Below are 20,512 nucleotides of genomic sequence, written 5' to 3' on the forward strand. Positions count from 1 at the left end.
TCTGCATACTCAAAAACCTAAATAGCTATTAAAGTTTACACTTCATTTTAAAAGACAACGCTTAGCTATTGAGAATAGAATACGAATAAGAATAGTTTAATTTGTCAATATCGACCCCCATGAAGAGCAGAATAATTATATGATGCATATATATATGTAGTCTTGTTTCGTGGCAAATGAATACACCAAGACAATATAAAGTTATGGATTCTTTATTTCGTTATATATTGTAATCCAAAATAAATACCCTGTAATAACAATACATTATATTAATGGATGTAATATAATTAAGTAACTATATCACTGGGGTAAAGCTGATGACCGTAACTGCATTCACGGTCATCCCAAGATGTCCGATGAAAAAATAGGTCAGTATCTGTATTGTCTGTTACAGTGTTTCTATATCATTTTATTTACAAAGGAGACATTAATACGATGTAAATTTATAAAAGATTCACACGGAAATCACAAATTACTTCCGAGAAATGTGCATGAAACAGGAAATTCGATTTAAAAAAATCGCTAAGATGACCGTAAATCACAATCGAGATGACCGTAACAGAATCAGCAATTCATAACAAGGGTGACCGTAATTGGTTAAAAGATGACCGTAATTTGTAAAGGATGACCGTAATTTCTAAATGATGACCGTAACTTTTAAAGAATGATCGTCAATTCTAAGAAATATCCGTATTTGTATAACTAATTTTTTATATCAAATGATTAATGGTGTTGATATTATATATTTTTTAATAAAATGAAATAGAAAATTATGTCTCTGGTCATGTTCTCCTTGCGACAATTCTTTTTTAACATTCCTTCATAAAAAAAATTATATAAAAGTTATCTCCCCTTATATTCATATGAAATAGAGATTGGATATTATGTTTTCACTAGTATTAAAGGAGGAGGAGTGGATTATGTTAAAGACAACACACAATGTCAAATACAACCCCAGCAAAGAGCAGGAACTAGCCCAATTTTCCGTCCATCATCTCTTTCGACCATCTAGGAGAACTTATTTTTTAATATAACTGTAAATTTGCTTTTGCGAAGACTATGTACCTGAAATATTCACCACTGAAAGTTACACCGTAGTGAGCCCATAATAGTACAGTGACATATATTTTTAATATTTCCCCTTCTTCTCATATTACTTATAATACGTTTTGTATCAAGATTATTTTATACAATTCTTAAGACGCAATGATGGATAAAAGATGACCTCAATAATTATATACTATTATACTGTGCTCTTTGTATATTGTTTTTTAATTTTATAGTTCATACATTTTGACAATTTTTTCGTAATTCTTTTTGTTTAAATTTCTTCCTAATATCTATATCAGTAGACACCGGGAGACAAGAATAAAGCCAATGAATATACTATTACTGAATACAAATAAAAGAAAAGAATGATGTTTTATAAAAAGAAATATGCTTAAAGTATTTACGTTAAGAATAATGACCTTAAGAAATCAACATATACAAATGATAAGTATTAAAAAAATTAAATGGTGCGTAAAACATTTGTAAAAAATAGAAAAAGGTAGATAAAAAAAAATAATTTGAAATCTGAGATGCTCGTTTAGATCCTTGTAAAACCGGATGAGTCTCTAATTGTGTTATAACTTGTGTCCTTCTCTTTTACTTCTATTCTAGGAAATAAAATTAGTTTCAACTAAACTAAGAATAGTAAATAGAGTATAATGACCTAGAAAGATAAAGAATAAAAAGTTAGATGAAAAGTACATGAATTATCTACGTTTATAATAACAATGACTTTGAAATCTAATCATTTATTTAATGAATGATTAGGGTTGAAGATAAATACGCGTAATGATATAGAAAAGGGTGTCTAAATGAAAAAAAATTAGTAAAATGTGATACGAGACTCTCATTTATACCCTCGTAAATACGTCCCATATTTCTCGAAACCAGATATTATACCAAGTATTTTTAAAAGTAATACAATCAAAAATGGATGTACATAGACTAAGGTAGGAATTTAAAAGTAATAATTTGATTAGAAAAAAAATGAGTCACAATTTGATTAAAATGTGTGTATGGATGGAGAGAATTGACCCTCGTCGTTTTCGGTTGACCAAATATTGTTTTCAAACTGAATATAGGCAATCCAAGTGATAAAATACAAGTTAAGTTCAATCTTCAGAGGCAGTTTTAAGGGAGGTGCTCCCTCAAGGTGTTACATCTAGTATTTTCAATCTAACAGCTCAAATCTTAATACTGCCATGTAGGTGCATCCCCTTTTGCGAATCAAGATCCTCATCTGTATTTACAGGTTAAGCTTTTTAGCCAGACACGACAAGTATATCGATCCTGATTATGGAGTACTGCAAATATAAGAAAAAGAACGCTTGTCAAAATGGATTCGAAACAGATGGTTCTTTTTTCTCTCTAAAAGTTAGATAAACGTATATGATTTTGCAATTGATTTACAAGACTGGTGCCTGAATGCATATATATATATATTCGTGCAATATCCATAAAATGAAAATAATTGTATGGTATGACGTCACTGTGAGGAAGTTACAATACATGGTAGTTCATAACTAACATTAGAACAACTCAGTCACTGGGGTAAAGCTGATGACCGTAACTGCATTCACGGTAATCCCAAGATGTCCGATGAAAAAATAGGTCAGTATCTGTATTGTCTGTTACAGTGTTTCTATATCATTTTATTTACAAAGGAGACATTGATACGATGTAAATTTATAAAAGATTCACACGGAAATCACAAATTACTTCCGAGAAATGTGCATGAAACAGGAAATTCGATTTAAAAAAATCGCTAAGATGACCGTAAATCACAATCGAGATGACCGTAACAGAATCAGCAATTCATAACAAGGGTGACTGTAATTCGTTAAAAGATGACCGTAATGTGTAATGACCGTAATTTCTAAATGATGACCGTAACTTTTAAAGAATGATCGTCAATTCTAAGAAATATCCGTATTTGTATAACTACTTTTTTGTATCAAATGATTAATTGTGTTGATATAAAACGTATGTTTATGAGAGTATTATCCTATAGGTAGGATAAAATAAGACGTGCTTTAAATACAAAGTTCACCATATATATCTTTTTTTACGGTAGAGGGTATAATTTTTAAAATGAACATACAACAAGACATGCACATGAAAAAGTGGGGAAAACATACAACAAAAGCGCGATTAAATGACACCTTACAAGTATAATAAAAAAAAAGTGTGCTGCACAGCCTCCAACTATTTTTTTTTCTGGAATTCCTTGTAATGACATATAATAAATGCACTTTTTTAAAAATGCCAATGGATGTACACCCATTGATATTATATCGTCTTTGATTTGTCTTCTATTTTGTCTTGCAAGTAAAATAACAGAACCTGTGTTTAAAATACTACGACCAAACAAGTGAAAGCGAGCTCCAGCAAAATAGATCCTTAAAATAGTCTTGTGCGTATAGCGTATCACAAGGGGCAGGGGCGGATTAAGCCATTTTCAAAAAAAGGGGGGTCCCAACCCAGGGTATAGGGGGTTCAAACTATGTGTCCCCATTCAAATGCACTGATCGGTAAATAAAAAGGGGGTTCTAACCCCCGGACCCCCCGGCCCCTCCACTTGGATCCACCACTGAGGGGAACCTTGTCAATTTGTACTATATACAGCAATGGTATTCATATATAAAGACAAACTAAGATTTTAATCTGCTTCCTCTTGAACCATAGACACAGGCTCGATTACCGGATAGTCATATGTTTGATTAGTGTATGCTCTATTCATGGGCATTATGTTTTCTCGGCTGTGCGTCCGTTCGTTTGTTCTTCCGTTCGTTCGCTCGTTCGTCCGTCTGTCCCACCTCAGGTTAAAGTTTTTGGTCGAGGAGGTTTTTGATGACGTTGAAGTCCAATCAACTTGAAACTTAGTACACATGTTTTCTATGATATCATCTTTCTAATCATAATGCCAAATTAGTTTTTTTCCCATTTTAACGGTCCACTGAACATAGAAAATTATAGTGTAGATGAGGCATGTACTAGAGACACCTCAGAGGGACACATTCTTGTTTCTTCAACTTTTCGTAGTATCTCTGACAATTTGTATTTAAATTAATATTTCATTGTTTACGAGAAATTTGCAATCTACTATCATTGTCATGAACTCAAAATACGGCAAATAGTTAAAAACAAATTGATGAAACATGTTTATATCCGCTAACTGAGCCCCTATTGAGACAAACATGCACAACAAAAAGTTATGAATACAAATACGGATATTCTTAGAATTTAGAGTCATCATTTAAAAGTTACGATCACCCTTTATAAATTACAGTCATTCTTTACAAATTACGGTCATCTTTTACAAGTTACGGTCATCCTTGTTTTATGTTACGGTCATCTTGAAAATATTTGATAATGATTTACGGACATCTTAGCGAATTTTTCAAATTGAATTTCGCGTTTCCTGAACATTGTTCGGTAGTAATTTGTGATTTCTGTGTGAACCTTTTATAAATTTACATCGTGTCAATGTATACTTTGTAAAGAAAATGATATAGAAACACTGTAACAGACAATACAGATACTGACCTAATTTTTCATCCGACATCTTGGGATGACCGTGAATGCAGTTACGGTCATCAGCTTTACCCCAGTGTATATAAAAGATTTAAAACATTATGTTAACAATTATGAACAAGGAAACTGTTTACTTTCCCAAGCATTTCAATAATAAAAGAATACTATATAATTTCATTAAATCGGAAATAATTATCTCCAATTCTATTGTCTCATGAATACATCTATTTAAATACCAAATCTAATCATAATGCATATGTCGATGCATTAGTAATACATTATAACAGTAATGCAATGAACTGTTAAATACCATATTTAAATAAGCATATTTAAAAATATCATATACATGCAAAGCAAGAACATACGTGCAAACAAAGCATAAAGCACTTTCTAAAGCAGACAATACAATAAGCAAAACGCACATAGATTCAACATAACATAACCTACCTCACAGGTATTTGTGAAGGCTTGAATACAATTAAAGTACGATCACATCAGGTTGATGCCGACATGGTGTGTCATCAATATGGAATATACCTGCAGTACAAATATTAAATTCATAACTAACCTAATCTGCATATCAAAATAAGATAGTTATTATATCTTTATCAATTTATGACTTTATTTAATATCTGAAATTATTATAAAACATTCATTCCATAAAATTCAATAGTTTAATCCATTTACTGAAATTTAGCTGTTTTATATAATTTACTGTTTTAACCATAAAAACACAATTATTAAAGAGATTTAAAGTTCTTTTAAGTTTTCTATTGTTACACTTGCATATCACATCTACACATCATTCAAACATGCATTTATTCATAACATTCGTATATCATGCATACATATAATTAGAAGGATAAATAATTAATATATTAGTATAAGAAGAATAACTGACCTTATAAATAGGAAAACCAAACTCCAAATAGAATATAATATTACAATTTACCAGACAATGAAAATGGTGTCCATTACACAAAGTGACCATGTAGAAATGTAAAGTTCCCACCAAAGAATTGACCACTAATCAATACCAATAAAACACAATTGAAACACCTGATAAAAGTCACAACTGAGCGAACCTGAAATATACACTCCGTATAGTTTAACCATGCAATAATATAATACTACAGTATTACTTATATATCAAATACATTTATCCTAAAATAACACTTTACCACACATTCCCCCCCTCCCCCCCCTTCCCTCAGCTGTAAAATGACGTCACGTCATTTCCAGCTAGTGGTGGTTGACAATGTCCAATATGGTCCTTGCTGCATCGCTCTCTAATCCAGTTGCTTTAAATAACGGCGTCTGGGCCAAAGACGAGATGTAATCAGCTTTCTGTCGCCACTCTGGAATACTACTTCATCCAGCAACAGACATACTTGTCTCGAACTGTCTAGATCGAAACCAAGCAGGTGGTCTCCGTTTCCTTCCAGAACGTCTGATTTCTACCGGTGGTAATTCGTCAGTATCCTGATGTACATCATTATCATCATCAATAGTAGTATCTTCTGATGAAATACTCTCAGCATCTTCGGAAGCGCTTCCAGTAGGTTCAGTCTCTTCAATCTGGGCGTCCCCAGAAAGACTTGTTACCTCATCAATTTTATCCGTGTAAAGTGAATCTAAATTTGTTTAGTTATTTGCTGTGTACTATTTAACATGTTTAAGTTTTAATTAACTCCCCACTTCGATAATATACCCGTTGAGGTGCCTCGATTGAGGTGTTCCATAATTGGAAGGATATAAACATAGAAGAAGAAGTTGCGACATGATAAATAATTGTAGACGTATTATATAAACTGAATAAGCTTTTAAAATAAAAGCCGTAACAATTTGTTAATTATTTGTTACAAGTTAAATATAGATCTGGGGCCTGGTTTTCGAAAGTATCTTATGATTCTCTTATGACTAAGACATGTCTTATGATGGTCTTAGGACATGTCATAGTCGTAAGATATGTTTTCGAAAGTGTCCCAAGTTACGATTTGTCATAACTTATGTCGTAAACTTAAGACCCCTCGCGACATGACTTATGATGGTCTTATGGTTGTCAACTAAAATTTTAATTACTTTTCATGTATAATTTCATGTTAATTGGAATAAAAAATATATGTTGTGTTTCTCAGTTAGCTAATCAGTAAAGATTTGATTTTTCTTAGTCAACTACGTAAATTAAAATTTGAATCTCCTGCCTGCGACATGCAATATTGAATTATTTTCTTACTCATGGTTTTGTATAATAAATATACATATTATTTCGTTCCTAGTATATTTAATAGTACTATATTAGTGATGTGCACGGGCATTTCGTTAAGCGGGTACTCGATGTACCGAATCTTAAAAGTATTCACAGTTAAATAACTGTTACAATGCATGTATGGTAATACACGAAAGCGAAGTTCAAGATTTATTATATATTACAAACTAAATTTAAACAAGTAATCCACTCATATTTCAATTCCTTTTTGTATAAAATTTCATGTTCATTATAACGAGAAAAAAAAATTATTCGTAAATATTAAGAATGGTAATAATTAATATGTTCATACTTTTCATTTTCATTTTTATGTTTATCACTTTTTAATCATTATTTTAAATAATAGAAAATAATGTTCACTTATGACAGTCATAAGAGCATCATAGATATGACTCTCTTAAGACAGCTTTGATTTACATCCTATGACATATCATATGATAGTCATAAGATGATCATAAAATATGTCCTAAGATATATCTTATGACATATCTTATGATACTTTCGAAAACCAGGCCCCAGATCTACTAAAGATATCACTTTTATCTAAAAATATTTCTAGTTTCACTTTAGATAATGATTGGTGTCTTTCCGGTATACTAGTGGACGGGTATGCTGATGCCTGTACGCTGACTGATGCCTCTCCTTGTGGTTTAAAATTAGTATTTTCGAAAACCAAGAATATAAGCACCTCAAAAGTTATTAAACCTTAGCATCTGTACTTATTCAAGCACATAGACACAACCATTGATTCAAATATTTATTCTTTTTTTTTTTAAACTTAAGAAAATGCATATTAAAATCTTCGCATTTCATAACAGGGGAAAATAGGAAAGGGGAACGTTACATGACTTATTGAGGTGAAAATTTAGAAGTATTACTGCTATGTGATGAGTTTTATAAAAATGCTCGTAAAAGTTGATTTGTATGTTCTATCAAAATTTTATATATCAACATTCTTAAGCGTTGGTTGTTCCACTACTTTTTGTAATAATTTACTATTGGTGATATATGAAAGAAATGTAATATACTTTGATAGACGGTAAGATTGAAAAAAATGTTACATACATTTAAAAATCGTCCAATTCACTCAATTTATATGTTCATATGATATTCAAGTTTGATGTCAAATAAAATCTGATACATTACTCTTTCATCTGATACCGATTTTTTTATGATATCTTTATTCCGGAATTTACAATAAGCGTTCCCGTGTTTGAAAATGGTAAATAAAAAATCAGAAAATCTCACTTTGACGCGATTTTACAAAAAACTGCACCGTGGGAAAACTCTACGTTAGGGCTAAAATGAAAATATAATGTTTACTCTATCTTCATGTGAAATTTCAGCCGTGAGGTATTTCGGTCCATTAAACTCTTTAAATAAGCAACTTTTCACGATTTGTCACTACACTATTTAGCTGATCTGTAAAAACTCCATCTTCATGCCTTATGTATCGTGTACTGTGTTATGACTCTAGATTCAAACTGACAAGGAAAGGTTATAGGGCGTCACACATTGGCGTATAGACCGGCGTGCACCAGAGGAACGCTAAGCAATCGTTAAACGCGCGTTGCATAAGTTTAAAGTACGTCGAAATACAAAGGTATACGCTTGGTGAACGCTACAACTCGAGGAAATTTTTATGCAGCCTAAAAATTTTCATCCAGATCAAGAGTGTGTCTAGCGTTTACCTATATACAAGCGCGTTTAACACGCTACAGATAAGTTTGAGACACGTTTAGGGCACGTTGCATACGCTTCAAGATCGTTCGACTTTAACTAAAACGTATGCGGATGCGTTATTAACAAACACTCAATAATAGAACGTCCAAGAAACGACCGGGACGCGTCTCAAATGCGTTCAAGACACTTTTTTCCTTCGTAGCGTGCATTCCATCTACGTTCAACAAACGCCAGACATACGCAACCCTACGTTTCTTGAACGCCCGATAAACGCTTATGTACGCTTCTCGTATACCCAATACACGCTTAAAGCTCGTTTTACACACGTTACAGATAGGATTGACAGGTTGAATGCATCCAAAATTACTAGCGTATTGGCAGCGTATATGATTTTTTAACACGCTCGGCGTGCGTCGGAGCTATACACTGTTGTTGATTCAATTTCTAGAACGATAAAACATTATTTCTTGAGAAGCAAGAATCTTGCAATCTAATTGGTTAATTGTCCGGGTGAAAATAACACACCATCCTAGTGTCGATTCTAGGCCTTTTTGGCTGACTATGCAGTATCTGCTTTGTTTATTGTTGAAGGCCGTACGGTGACCTGTTGTTGTTAATTTCTGTGTCATTTGGTTTCTTGTGAAAAGTTGTCTCATTACCAATTATACAACATTTTCTTTTTTTTAAATATATGAAGGCAGCGTGAAGAGGGGTACAGTTTATTCGATATGAGTTTTGGTTTAAAATTTGACCACGCTATTTTCGTCAGCAAACGTTCCCAATAAACGGTTAATCCTTAAAACCGCTTTGTGAGTAGCGAATCTGAAATAAAGAGGTCCTTTTTTTTTTTAGATTGCATACAAACCAGATACCATATGAATTATAAGAAACTGCAGGTACTCTTTTGTATATATGGAAAACGCTGGTAAAGAAACCGCTCCGACCAAAAAATGGAAACTCTAGCACTTAGTGGCTCAAAACAGTTCTTATTTTTGACACTTATTTTATTGTATTAAATTCTATTGGTATATAACAAAAAGGTGCTTATACATTTTAAACCACAGTAACAGTCACTAACTTCTGTGAAAAATTGCTGTCAAATTAAAAATTTAAGATTTTATGTTGATTTCTATGTTTCTTAGGGTCAAAAATAGCTCTATATATAAGATTGACCACAAAATACCGTTTTTCTGATTCAAAAAATGTTACAGCTTAATTAAGGAGCGTATATTATATGTGAACTAAATTTCATACCAGTGCAAAACAAGTAGCAGAAAAGATTGTTTCAACTTTTTCTGAACAAAAATGTAATTTCAAAAAAACTTTTAAAAAAGTGGGGGGGCTGTCGGCATCATTTTTAATCCGCTTTTACAGAAATCAGATATTTTTGCATTTCATCTGTTAACATATTTCTGTTAAATGTTTAAGTCTTTACATAAATGCAAAAAAAAAAAACAGATATCTGCCTGCTTTCCATTTGAAGATATGAGTGTCTAAATATAGCAGTTTGTTTATAAAACAAATAAAAGTCCAAAGTTGTTTTTTTTTACAAAGTTTGAGATATTAATGTTATAAATGACCTGATCGAGTGGTTTAAATTAAAGCATAAAATGCAGAGTCTTAAGTTATTGCAGTAATGCAAATAGCTAGTTTGATGTTCCTAACCTTTATGTTATATTAATTTGGCCTAAAAAAAAAAAAAACTGATATGGCTGACCTCCCTACCAATGAGTATATATAAGGTACAACGTTGTCTCTAGTCGCTATTTTAGTACAAGTCTTTAAAAGACTAATAAAAAAAATAAAAGCGTTCTTTCTTCTTTTTTTAAATCTCTATATTAATAATATTTTGCATATGCAAACTTTTCGTCTTAATTACCGTCCTACTTTCAAAAATACAACCCGGAAGTAAATATTAGTTATGTTTTCATAGTTTTATTTGACCCTAACATAGTATTTTTCCTGTCAACAAACATGAAGGTACGTAGTTGCAAACAAATTTATAAAAGTTAAAAGTTTAGGTACAGTTTACTTTCCTTGGAGGTGGTGGTGGTCTTTTTACAAATTTTTGTTTTTCATAAATTTTCTAACTATATATTTTCAAATATAAACATGACCACATGTGATCACATGTGGTAAGATTTTTAATTCATATCTTAAAATGTCAGAAGAGGAAACATGCTTGAAATGATTAGTCAGTACAGAAACGAAAATGAATTAAGTCTTATATTTATAGTATAGTTATACATGTTTAACGTTATGTATGGTACACATGGTACATAACTGGTATATTTATATTAATTTACCTTAAATTTTGTATTACAGGGGCGGAACCAGCCATTTTTAAAAGGTGGGGTTCTCTTACCAGAATATAGTGGGGGATTTGGGTGTGTGTGTGTGTGGGGGGGGGGGGTTCTAACTTTGTATCCCCATTCAAATGCATTGATTGTAAAAAAAAGGGGGGTGTCCCCCCTGAACTGACATCTTAGCCAAAAACACAAAGGATAATTAATATACTACGAGCGGATGTCTATTGAGCACTTATATTTCGTATGTGCAACTTCAAATGTTATACGTCATTCGACGATCTTTTAAGGTTTTTTTTATTCCAGAATTAAAAGTAAGAAAAAAGTGTCTTAATTAGTTATAGATAAAATATTACCCCGCTAAATAATAACAATGACACTTTTTCAGCATTAGTTGGGAAGAATTAGAATACAAATATAGGGTGCTAGCATAAGGCAGTGTAACTGCATAACAAAGAGTTCGGTTAAACTGGGTCAGTTTCAAAAGCACAATTTTATTTGGTTTAGTAAAGTGACGCCAGGAGATTGATCATGAATGTCATTCAATTTTTCTTAAAATGACAAACAGGAATAAATATAGTTGAGAGATGGGTATCTCGACCGTTTACAACTTCATAAAAAAGGTGGAGTGATCCCCATGGCACACTCCTTTGTTTTATTTGATTTGGTTTAATGCCCCATACAAGAATATATATGGTTGAGGGGTGGGGATCTCTACCGTTTACAATTTTTCAAAAGAAGGGGGATTGGGAAGTCCCCCGTTGGCATCCCATATATTTCATTTGATTTTTATTGTCCCATACAAAACTATATATGGTGTAGGGGTGGGGATCTCGACCGTTTACAAGTTCTCAAACAGGAGGGGTGGGGGACCCTCGGAGACTCCCTTTAAATTTAATTCGATTTGTTTTATTGTCCAATACATGATTATATATATGGTTTTGGAGTGGGGATCTTGAAGTTTACAAGTTCTCAAACAGACGGGGGTGTGGTGACGCCGGTGATTCCTCCAAATTTTCATTTGATTTGTTCTATTGCCCCATACAACTATATATATCTATATGTCGTGTACAAGTTGCGATTTTGTACTGGTTATAACATGTACAAAAATAATTAGGGGCTTAAGGGTCGCCGCAGTCCATTCCATTATTCAAAATATCCATTTCATTATTCAAAATTGTTTAACATATTTAACCCCGCCACATTATTTATGTATGTGTCTGTCCCAAGTAAGGAGCCTGTGATTTAGTGGTTGTAGTTTGTTTATGTTGTTTATGTGTTACATTTTTGTTTTTCGTTCAATTTTTTTACATAAATAAGGCCGTTAGGTTTCTTGTTTGAATTGTTTTACATTGTCTTATTGGGGCCTTTTATAGCTGACTATGCGGTATGGGCTTTGCTCATTGTTGAAGGCCGTACGGTGACCTATAGTTGTTAATGTCTGTTTCATTTTGGTCTTTTGTGGATAGTTGTTTCATTGGCAATCATACCACATCTTCTTTTTTATATTTCCTCATTTTTACGCATGTTGTGGCATTTAGGTCGTCCGTAAACCCTCTTATGGTCATTGCGAATCAAACTATAGCTTTAGTGTCAACAGTCAATGTTTTTTATATTTATTTCACCATTCATCGCTTCAATTTGAATAATGAAACATAAACTATTTCATTATTCATTATTCATTTTTTAATATTGAATAATGAATAGTGAACTACAAAAAATGTATTTCATTATTCATTATTGAATATGAATAATGAATAATGAACTATGAATAATGGACGTACTTCAGCGCGGTTTTTTTTACCGTGTCTCATTTTTATATAGATTTACTTTTATAAATTGTTATTTGGATGGAGAGTTGTCTCATTGGCACTCATACCACATCTTCCTATATCTATATATTATTTTTTTCAACATTTAATTTTCTTTAAAATACGTGCCCATAAAAGAGGGTCTGACTTAGGGTTTTAATGGAATACAGAATAACGGGTAAAAATTGCAGAATAAAAGACAAAAAAGGAAAAAAAGAGAGAATAATGAGGTGCTAAATATAAAGAATAAAGAATACTGGTAATACAAAATAAAAACTAATGATACAGACTCTTATAATAAAAATAATCTATCAATACAAAACACATTATCATCGTGCATAATCAACACGAAGAACGTTGGAAATTATTAGCATGATAACTTGACGTTATGTAATAAAAATGACGACGTCAAGATTTTTTATTTTATTTTTGCCAAAATGTTGATTTTGCGTCGCTTCTACAGGGAAAACGAAGTCGGTGACCATATATTTTTTTAACATCATCTAATTTGTAAGACAAAGAGGAAGAACATATATTTTTTTTTTAAATCTATGGAGTGGTTTATGTACGGAAGCCGATAAGGGCCATTAAAAAAAAAAAAAATATGTCGTAATTACGACATAGCATGTCGTAATTTCGACATAACATGTCGTTATTACGACATCGCTATGTCGTAATTTCGACATAACATGTCGTTATAACGACATAGCATGTCGTAATTTCGACATAACATGTCGTTATTACGACATCGCTATGTCGTAATTTCGACATAACATGTCGTTATAACGACATCGCTATGTCGTAATTTCGACATATCATGTCGTACTAACGAAATCGCTATATATAAAAGAATATGTATTATGATTGCCAAGAGACTAAATGACACAGAAATTAACAACTATAGGTCATCATAATGCCCCCAATAATTAGAAAAGCCCCACCTAGTTAGCTATAAAAGAGGGAGGAAAGATACCAGAGGGAGAGCCCCCCTAAATGCTGTGTGGCAGACAGTGACTGTGTTATTAATTAATTATTAGCTCCCTTGGTAAAACTCCAAATTTCATATTTAATGTATTTCATTGTTAAATAATGTACATGAAGCTTAATAAGTACATATTTGTTAATTGCATAGACTTTGCTATTTGAATTCATTGGTTAAAGATATTTATTTATATTGTAAAGTTTGGTTACCTTCTTTGAATAGATTCATTGAGAAACTTAGGACAGGGGACTCTTAGTTAGTTTTACTTGTATATATATAGATATGTGTGTGTTTAACTCAGTTATTTTATTGTTGTTGTTACTTTTGTTTATGTCACAAGTATAATGTTACTTATATGACAAATAAAGATTATTATATTTTATAGATCCCATGCAATAATACCGACCGTGTCTGTTAGGTCTAACAGTCATTACTACCATGGCAAGTCAAGCTATCCATCTCCCTACAAATAAGTCAAACTTCAAGGCTTTTTGTAATAAGGTTAAATTGAAGTATTGATGGCTCTATTTCTACTTTCAAACGTTGGACACGATGTTCCTACAACGCCTAGGATTTAAAACAGATTCTTCGAAATTTCATCCGCAAAACAAAATAAAAATAAAAATGTTAGAAAACACGCAACAATATTGTAACAAATTCAGTATATGTTTTAAATTATGTTTTTACAGCTCTTGATCATATACTAAGTAATATCTAGTTTATTTGAGGATTAAAATAAGAAAGCTATGTGAAAAAAACGGATCGATGTCCAACGTTACATTTATGAAAAACTGTTTTAACTCTTATGTATAGTGATCCTATTTCTTATTCTCTGATCTTCTTGATTCTTGGCAGGAACAACGACCTGTGTTGGTTCTCTGTGCCGTTAAAGCCGTTATTTTTTGTCAAATTTCATTTGACTCGGTGGCTGCATATTAAGCTGGAATAAGAAAAATGTCCAACGACGTTTTTCATTAACTCAACGACTGAAAGTGAATTTTATAAGTAGATATAGCAGAAAATTAGTAAAAAGAGTAAGACAATAATAATATCTAACAAAAGTACAAGTACATGTATGTGCCTCATGTGAGTTCAAATATTGCTGATTCAATAAAATCTTCTCCACACAGTCGTTTTTCAAACGGTAGCCATTTTGTCCAAGTTGATATTTCATTTTTCAAAGCAGTTAACGCGTATTTTTTATAATTGATAAAAACAAGTTAGATACACGAAAAGTAAAAAATGCCAAGATTCTTTTCTTATTACCTACATATTTGGGTCTTAAAGGAATAAAATGCTTCCACACATTACAAAACGGTAGCCAATTTGTCCAAACGTCTGAAAACGTCTAAAATCCTAAAGACGCTAATTTCCGACGTTACATGTGCTAAAGTTTCAATTAAATGTTCATGATAATTAAAACAAATCGTGTTATGAAATTTGGAAAAAGAGGTTGATGATTGCTGCCGAAAAAAAAGAATAGTGCATGTTGCTATAGACTCCGCCCGGGGACATAGGTTCGACACAGGTTGAATTTTGCAATTTTTATTAATCGTTTATAGCTTTTAACGATTTATTTAAAAGAATTGTGAAATGGGGAAAACATCCCATTACATGAACTTCCTCCAACTTTTGCAAAGACAAATTGGAGACACCAAGACAGTCCTCTAAATGTAAAATGCGAATTGAAATTTATGTTATGGAAGTACTCCGAAATAGATCATTTAAAGTCGTCACTTCAGTAAGGTGCAATCACCAATATTAAAAGACTTACTACCAGTTCACGGAATGTTTTACTTCGCGATCTGTCCTGCTATTCATGTTATAACGGTCGTGATGAAAATAATTCCTGTACTAGCGAAGCCGGAACTTTTCGTCAATACAAACTTGTGCATGAAATGGAGGTAATTGAAAGACGAATCCCAAACAGCAACGAAAACCGTTTCATCGAATTAATAAAAACCCGGGATTATATTTGCCGTTTTCGCGTACGATCCAGGAGTAGATTACTATATTTTAGAAGGTATATCAGAAGTTAAACGCTATAGATGACTTGGGAAATAATTCTCAAGCCAAGGTTCAAGTAATTGAAGGGGTGTATTTCGACAACTTATGTGCCAGGGAATATACAATTCTATTCAAATTTAACCAAGGGTAAAAATGTTCGATTTACTTGCAGAGTGTCAGATATATTTGTATTGGTTGAATTAAGATATAGAAATTTTACAATGACAGATGATATGCACCTTGAAAGTTAAACATCCTATGATAAAACAAAAATATGGAAAACCGTATACATGTACATGTACTTCCGTCCCATCTTTCCTTCCTACATTACTTGCGACAGTACTGCATTTTTAGTTGAAATAACTAAAGGGTAAACATTATTAAATCGATTTCCACAACTCGAGGTAATTTTTGATAAAATGACATCACAAAACGAACAGAACCAGAATCAACCAACAATATAAAAAACCGAATAAAACTTGCAAAAATTAAACGAAGTCAAAAACCCTCTTCGACGCCGCATGTTTAAAAAGTGTAACGTCGTGTTGTAGTAATGTCGTGCCCAACGTTTGAAAGTAGAAATTGAGCTATCAATACTTCAATTCACCCTTATTACAAGAAGCCATGTAGTTTTCGCTTATAAGAATAAGAATAAGAATATTTTATTTCCAATTAAAGGGCCCTATAAAGAGCTTTCATGACATTTCATACAAAAACGTAAGATTAGACACTTATATAAAGGGAGATGGATTGCTTGGCATGCAAACTTGTCTGGCTGTACAGCCATTCCACGGCAGGTAACTTAGAGAACTTAGACGGGATTTAGAAAATATATAAAAGAGGGACGAAAGATACCAAAGGGACAGTCAAACTCATAAATCTAAAACAAACTGACAACGCCATGGCTAAAAATGAAAAAGACAAACAGAAAAGCAATAGTTCACATGACACAACTTAGAAAACTAAAGAATAAACAACACGAACCCCACCAAAAACTAGGGGTGATCTCAGGTGCTCCGGAAGGGTAAGCAGATCCTGCTCCACGTGTGGCACCCGTCGTGTTGCTTATGTGATTACAAATCCGGTAAATAGTCTAATTCGGTAGGTCACATTCATGAAAGGGAAGGGGATTGTAGTTATAAGTTTCTCACTGAAGGTATCCAAAGAAGGTAACCAAAGATTTTGCGACGATGCAAATATTAAACTTTACAATATAAATAAAAAATCTTTAACCAATGAATTCAAATAGCAAAAGCTATGCAATTAACAAATATATACTTATTAAGCTTCATGTATATTATTTAACAATGAAATACATTAAATATGAAATTTGGAGTTTTACCAAGGGAGCTAATAATTAATTAATAACACAGTCACTGTCTGCAACACAGCATTTAGGGGGCTCTCCCTCTGGTATCTTTCCTCCCTCTTTTATAGCTAACTAGGTGGGGCTTTTCTAATTATTGGGGGCATTATGATGACCTATAGTTGTTAATTTCTGTGTCATTTAGTCTCTTGGCAATCATAATACATATTCTTTTATATATAGCGATGTCGTTAGTACGACATGATATGTCGAAATTACGACATAGCGATGTCGTTATAACGACATGTTATGTCGAAATTACGACATAGCGATGTCGTAATAACGACATGTTATGTCGAAATTACGACATGCTATGTCGTAATTACGACATTTTTTTTTTTTTTTTTGAAATGGCCCTTATCGGCTTCCGTGTTTATGTGATTTATTCAGGAAACCGAAAACTGTTGAAGAAAAATGTTGATTTTCCCTATATATTCAATGTAATTTAGTACCCTATCGGACCATTTTGAAAACTAAGTCGGTGACATATACTTTTTTTTACATTTTCTGATGTATATTTTCAATATCTAATTGAGTTGTAAATTGAAAAAAATTCTATGGACTGGTCATTTACTGATCCTTGACCTTAAATGTAGTCCCTGATGCATGTTTTTTTTTTTATTGTGTTGGCTTTCATCTAGCTTTCTGTAACCGCAAGTACTCTCTAATCGTACTTTTTATTAATTTAACCTGCTGATACAATTTGAAATGCATTTTTGTTATTCAATGTTTACTTATTTTGTGTTATATCTTATTTCACTATTTTTTAATATATACCACCTTTGGTTTATTTTGTGGGACGATAAATTTTCACTTTTGTTTTCTTACTATGAACAAATGTTTTTTTATTTTGTAAAAAAACATCAGTACTCCATGTACACCTTACAACAAAATTATGATATTAACCTATGTACGTTATTTAATTTAACGCCATTTTGTCCTAGGTTATAGTTGTCATCATATATTGATTTAAATTTAATTTAAATTGAAATATGTCAAAGAGACAAAAACTCGACCAAAGAGCAGACAAAAGGCGAAAACCGCCAATGGGTCTTCAATGCAGCGAGAATCACCCGCACCCCTAAACAAAATGTATGCTAACCCCGCCACATTATTTATGTATGTGCCTGTCCCAAGTCAGGGGCCTGTAATTCAGTGGTTGTCGTTTATTTATGTGTTACATATTTGTTTTTCGTTCATTTTTTTTTTATATAAATAAGGCCGTTAGTTTTCTCGTTTGAATTCTTTTACATTGTCATATCGGGGCCTTTGATAGCTGACTATACGGTATGGGCTTTGTTCATGGTTGAAGGCCGTACGATGACCTATATTTGTTAATGTCTGTGTCATTTTGGTCTCTTGTGGACAGTTGTCTCATTGTCAATCATACCACATCTTCTTTTTTATAATTCAGTTATAATGGAGGTCATACTAAACTCCAATGTCTTTCAACGTTGTGATGTTACACTTCTATTTAAGGTATGGGTAAAGGTTGGGGCCTGTTAAAACCTGTAAACCGCTTTATTTGTATGCACCTGTCCTAAATGGGAAACATGTTGTTCAGTGCTTGTTGTTTGTTGATGTGGTTCCTGGATTTTCCTGTTTGAATGGTTTTACACTAGTCATTTTGGGGGCCCTTTGTAGCTTGCTTCTCGCTGTGAGTCAAGGCTCCGTGTTGAAGTTCGTACTTTGACCCATAATGGTTTACGTTTTACAAATTGTGACTTGGATGGAAAGTTGTCTCGTTGCCACTCATACCTTATCAACTTATATGCATGCATCTTCATTGAGTACCCCTTCCAGAAAAAAAGGTACGTGAATATTAAAACGTATGGAGTCTGATTATTTCCCCCTTAGGGTTTTTACCTTAGAAAAATACCGTTTATGACTAATAAAACCGGGTCACATTAACAAATTTACCCCCATTAAGACGTGACGCGTATGACTTCTTTAACCGAGTCCCAAGTGACCTCGTAACTATTAATCAAAAGGGCCTGGAATGGTGTAATTTTTAACATCCTATATTAGTTAAATGTAAAGTTGAATTCTTTGATTCGTCGTTTTACGTCATGCCGGCTAACAAATTGGACCTCGTTATTTTGATAGTATATATTGAATATTTACGAAGACTTGACTGCTGCATGGCAGATAGCAAACTTCTGATTCGCCTGTAAACAATGACAATATTGGCATATTTTCACAAATATTTGTTTATAAAGCTATTATTTGTTTTCTTGAAGGTGTTGGTGATATAGACAAACATTGTGGTAATTGGTATAATAGGAACTTGCATATGCTTCATATTTGCGGTTCCAAAATATTTCTGAAAATGTAAGAAATCTATGTACTGTTCATTAAAACGTTGTTTTTTTATTTGTGCTTTTGTGTATAACTTAGCTACGTGTTCGTTTTTTTATATTTTAAATTAACATATCTTTAAAAAAGACATAAGTAGAAATCTAAATAAAAATATTAAATTTCATTAATATTCTAGACCAAAAAGAGTTTACAAATTGTCTTTTGTTTTCAAACTATTTTTCTACAATCTGTTGGGTTTTTTTTCTTTTTCTATTTTAATTCGAACGAATGACATATAGACAAAGTTAAGTGGTTATAGGAAATTCTCGTCTATATTTTCAACACAATTATTCAATAAGAAAAGATGGATAGTTTAAATCGTTTCTCATGAATTGAAGAAGGTAAAAACGCAAGCTACTACCCTACTCTTTTTATCCGTTTGCTCTTTGACCCTTTCTATACATGTTCATTTTTTTCCATAGCTGAAACCATTTATTATGCTTCTACTGCGTTTCAACTTTAGATATTAATACTAGTATATTATCAGAACAATCTGTTCTTTTCAACTTCGAACACAGATGACACTGTGTCTCATGAAGAACTGAACAATACGTTTCTATGCATTTATCTCTTTTTGATATTCTATATTTTAACCTTTATTGCAGATAGTATAATACAATGTGGAAACGATTTTTACAGGGGCTATTGGTAAGACAAATATTATATACGATTATTAACTTTTGATGAGGTCGGTACAATAATTGATCAAACTCAGAGATATGATATTCAACGAGGACAACAGCCTGGTGTGAATGTCAAACATATGGGGATGATAATAACAGATTATTACATGGCATTTTTCATATTGGCCCTGATATAAGCCATAGACTCCCATATCAAGCATGATGATGAGGGCGGATGCAAGGGCCATTAGTGAAAATGAAATTTACAAATCTATTGATCACATTTTTTTAGGAATAAAGAAAGCTTTTATCAAATTATGTTAAAACTTTGATAATGTACGTATAGTGTATTAAATTATAAGCCTGGGACCTTTCATAACTATTAGCATGTCCCTATTGTTATGTTTATTTGTGTATTTCTTTGTCCTGGATGTTCTAGCATTTATTTGTACTGTAATTCTGTCATGTCATATTGTCATTTTAATGTTATATTTAACATTGCCATAAAATCGCAAGGTTTGGC

General features: G+C 32.4%; 1 protein-coding gene across 2 annotated transcripts in view; it reads left to right on the forward strand.

Moving 5' to 3' along the window:
• The first annotated feature begins 10,480 nt into the window (after positions 1 to 10,480).
• LOC139511451 (heat shock 70 kDa protein 12A-like) overlaps positions 10,481 to 20,512 on the forward strand; it is a 58,935-nt gene continuing 48,903 nt past the window's right edge. Inside the window, exons 1-2 of one of the 2 annotated variants that reach the window (XM_071298206.1) lie at positions 10,484 to 10,516; positions 19,972 to 20,014. In XM_071298206.1, coding sequence (XP_071154307.1) covers positions 19,985 to 20,014 — 30 coding nt within the window. In that variant the 5' untranslated portion in view covers positions 10,484 to 10,516; positions 19,972 to 19,984. Of the gene's footprint in view, positions 10,517 to 19,971; positions 20,015 to 20,512 lie in introns of both variants that reach the window. The other variant, XM_071298207.1, reaches the window with a different exon arrangement.

This window comes from Mytilus edulis, chromosome 2 (assembly GCF_963676685.1).
Source record: "Mytilus edulis chromosome 2, xbMytEdul2.2, whole genome shotgun sequence".
In the NCBI taxonomy this organism is placed as follows: domain Eukaryota; kingdom Metazoa; phylum Mollusca; class Bivalvia; order Mytilida; family Mytilidae; genus Mytilus; species Mytilus edulis.